The sequence below is a fragment of the Epinephelus moara genome, chromosome 2 (genome assembly GCF_006386435.1).
Source record: "Epinephelus moara isolate mb chromosome 2, YSFRI_EMoa_1.0, whole genome shotgun sequence".
Taxonomy (NCBI): domain Eukaryota; kingdom Metazoa; phylum Chordata; class Actinopteri; order Perciformes; family Serranidae; genus Epinephelus; species Epinephelus moara.
This window is the reverse complement of record NC_065507.1, coordinates 215,749-219,248: the sequence shown is the minus strand read 5'-3', so window position 1 is coordinate 219,248 and position 3,500 is coordinate 215,749. Positions and strand designations below refer to the sequence as shown.

The 3,500-nt window shown below is 39.0% G+C and overlaps 2 protein-coding genes across 2 annotated transcripts in view; one reads left to right on the top strand and one right to left on the bottom strand.

Moving 5' to 3' along the window:
- polr2d (RNA polymerase II subunit D) overlaps positions 1-809 on the top strand; it is a 4,050-nt gene extending 3,241 nt beyond the window's left edge. The window contains exon 4 of the mRNA XM_050069411.1: positions 484-809. Coding sequence (XP_049925368.1) covers positions 484-562 — 79 coding nt within the window. The 3' untranslated portion in view covers positions 563-809. The remainder of the gene's footprint in view (positions 1-483) is intronic.
- Positions 810-952: 143 nt separating this feature from the next.
- LOC126405594 (dual specificity protein phosphatase 14) overlaps positions 953-3,500 on the bottom strand; it is a 5,368-nt gene continuing 2,820 nt past the window's right edge. The window contains exons 2-3 of the mRNA XM_050069401.1: positions 2,373-2,686; positions 953-1,378 (exon numbers count right to left, since the gene is read on the bottom strand). Coding sequence (XP_049925358.1) covers positions 1,168-1,378; positions 2,373-2,683 — 522 coding nt within the window. The 5' untranslated portion in view covers positions 2,684-2,686 and the 3' untranslated portion in view covers positions 953-1,167. The remainder of the gene's footprint in view (positions 1,379-2,372; positions 2,687-3,500) is intronic.

The window sequence follows — 3,500 nt, the reverse complement described above, 5'->3', positions numbered from 1 at the left end:
AAAATGCAGTCCGTGAGGTTTGTTTTAAATGAGAATTAAAAGACAAATCTTGATCAAATATTACTCCGAGGTTTCTTACGGTAGTGCTAGAGGCCAGAGCAATGCCATCTAGAGAAACTATGTCATCAGATAAAGAGTCTCTGAGTTGTTTGGGGCCAAGAACAATAACTTCAGTTTTGTCTGAATTTAACATCAGGAAATTGGTCCTCATCCAAGTTTTTATGTCTTTAAGGCAGTTATGGAGTTTAGTTAATTGATTACTTTATGGTGTGGGTATGATGGGGTTATGACACAGGTATGGTGTGGGTATAATGGGGTTATGACGGGGGTATAATGGGGTTATGACGGGGGTATAATGGGGTTATGACGGGGGTATGATGATGCAGATGATGGCCAAATTATATTGCCACGGCCTAAATCACGTCATACCTCCATCAGAGCCGGGTCCAGTTACCATGGTGACTGAAGTGTTTGTGTTTTCAGTTTGGAGGGTCGGTTTGAGGACGAGGAGCTGCAGCAGATCCTGGATGACATCCAAACCAAGAGAAGCTTCCAGTACTGAGACCAGGACTTGGACTGCTGTCTGTGACTCTGCTTCTCCTGCTGGACTTCACCCTCAGTCTTGCCTGGACCTCCGTCTGCTTTTGGACTTCCGTCTGCTTCATCAGCTGGTGTCCAGGACGACTGAACTGAACTGAGTGATCCTGACCATGTAATGTGATGACATCACTCAGGTGTCACAGTGGTCATGAGGAAACTCTGCTGAACACTTCCTGCTACCGTCACAATAAACGTTGTTTTTTTTTTTACTGGTCTGCTGTGGTCTGTTTGTTTTTAAAGGTTCTGATTCCAGTTCTGCTCTTATTTTGGCGGGATTTTTTCTGTCCTCTGTTGTTGTTGTTGTTGTTGTTGTTGTTGTTGTTAACAACCCACAGTTATCCTGTGATGTGTAAAGAAACAGACTTCATGACTGAGTCTTTTATAAAAGTGTATTTGTGTTTTGAAGCATCTCCAGCAGGAAACAGCTGAGAGCCACACAGGAAGTGGGACAGGTACAGAAATTAGAGACGCACTTATCTGTAGGTTTGATTACGATGATGAAGATGAAGATCGACTTTGTTTAAGGTCTGATTCTCTGACAGCTCCTTCCTGAACTCTGAGGAGCCGTCAGACGTTGACACAGTACGCTGCATCCTCAGAGTCCTCCAGAGCTTCAGGCAGGACGCCGACAGTCGTCCTGGCCATCCTGACGGTGTTCCTGCCGAATAGTGTCCTCTCATAGTCCATCAGCTGCCTCCAGAAACCAGCGTTGGGTCGGACGAATGGACGCCGAGCCAGAAGGACTTCATGAGCCTGACGGAGGCTCAGACCTTCGAACCTGCACACAGACACCAAACACGTCCTTCACTACAGTACTGCAGGTAATCAGTTTACACAGTACTGATACTCGATTACAAGTCAGAGTCCTGCTTAAGTGTCTCACGTACGAGCAACACGGTGTAGAATATCAGAAGCTATCAGATGTTCCTCAACATGACTGGATTACTGACTGGGTCCAATACCACGGTAATCAATACACAAATTATTAACAACAAATAAAGAAATTAATAACATCAATATACAAATTAAAAAATGAAATACTTAGTAAATGCCAGAGTAAAGAACAAAATAAATTTTGAAATAACAACATGCTTCACAAACTAAATAAAAAATTGTGAAAAAATAAATCAAATGCTGAATACATTCAAATAATTGATAAATGCTGGAAAGAAAGAAATGCTTAATAATTAAATGCTCGAATAAATAAATAAATATTGCTGAAAACAAATGCTGAACAAATTAAAATAACTGATAATTGCTAGAAACAAAAAAAATACACTAAAATAAAAAATATTAATATATGTGGAACTAAAAAGATAATAAATGCAGAAATGAATAAATAAACTAATGTTCAATTAAATAAATAAAAATGGCAAAAAATTTATTTAATTTGATAAATGCTAAACTAATTAACTGAAATAATCAACTGCTGGAAACAACACGCTGAAATAAATGAAATAGTTAATGAATGCTCAACTAAATACTGCTGGAAACAAAAAAAATAATATACGCTGACATGAATAAAATGATTAATAAATGTTTGTTAAATAAATAAATAAAATAAATGCATAAATAACTATCTTAATATATTTATTGTTTTTGTGTATTAATTATTGTGTTTATTTATGCATTTATTGATTCATTCATACAGCGGGGTCTAATTGTTGGGTATCTGTGGAAACACTGATCTGAATGAACAAAAGGACACACTGAGCTGGACATGATCCGTCACAGGTGAGTGCCTCTGCCAGGTGTGGGAGCTGCTGGGTTACCTCATCAGGTAGGCCATGATCAGAGCAGGCGATCGGCTCCTGCCGGCGGTGCAGTGGACCAGAGTCCCTCCTGACCGGTTCTGGTGGATCCGTTCAGCCACGGGGTCAAAGTGGCGTCTCAGGGGGGCGTGAGGTTGATCCTGGACAGGGATGTGGAGGACAAGCAGTCCGTCCAGCTGAGGGTAGGACACGTCCTCCAGCCCACTGGCGTTGATGATGAGCGTGATGTTCCTGCTGGAGAGGACACTGAGGTTCAGGGCCGGGTCCAGACCGCTGAGGTACAGACCAGGAGACACCTGAGAGATGGCCATGACCTGATGGGGGACACCACAACACCTTTACCTGTGAGACAGTACTGAGGGCGCACAGACACAGTCAGCACCACAGACCCGTTGTTCGATCGATGGACTGATCGGCTCCAGCTTGAAGTGACGAGGGCTTTGTATTAATAATGAAGTATAAATGTTTATTGTTCTGATCTGTGAGGATCCACTGATGATTCATGACACAGCGCCTATCAGTCAACGTCAAGGGATCAGGAGCTGTGATTGGCTGCTCTGTCGCCCAGCAACCATTCAGACATTGTTAGGATTATTAAATACTATAATACTATATTAATACTATTAAATATTTTATTTGTATTATGACCAAATTATTAATATTTATATTTTTACTATGATTATTTTCTAGAATAATCTTCAATATTCATGACGGCCTGCTTTATACTAAATGTGTCCTTTCACTGAGGACCAAAGACAACCTCAGTATCAATAAATAAAATTAAAAAATGACAAATAAATATAAAAATAAAATGATTAATAGATAAATTAATACTGAAATAAATTCATAAATGCATTAATAAAAACACAAATACATGCTGGAATAAATAAATAAATGAATACACAAATAAAATCATATAGAAAAATAAACATAATAGAATATAAATAAATAAATTCAAACAAACAAAACAAAAACCACAACAAAACAACAAAGAAATCTAAAACAACCAAAGAGACACAAAACAACTACAAAGAGACACAAAACTACAAAGAGATGCAAAACAGCTACAAAGAGACACAAAACAACTTCAAAGAGACGCAAAACAACTAAAAAGAGACACAAAACAAC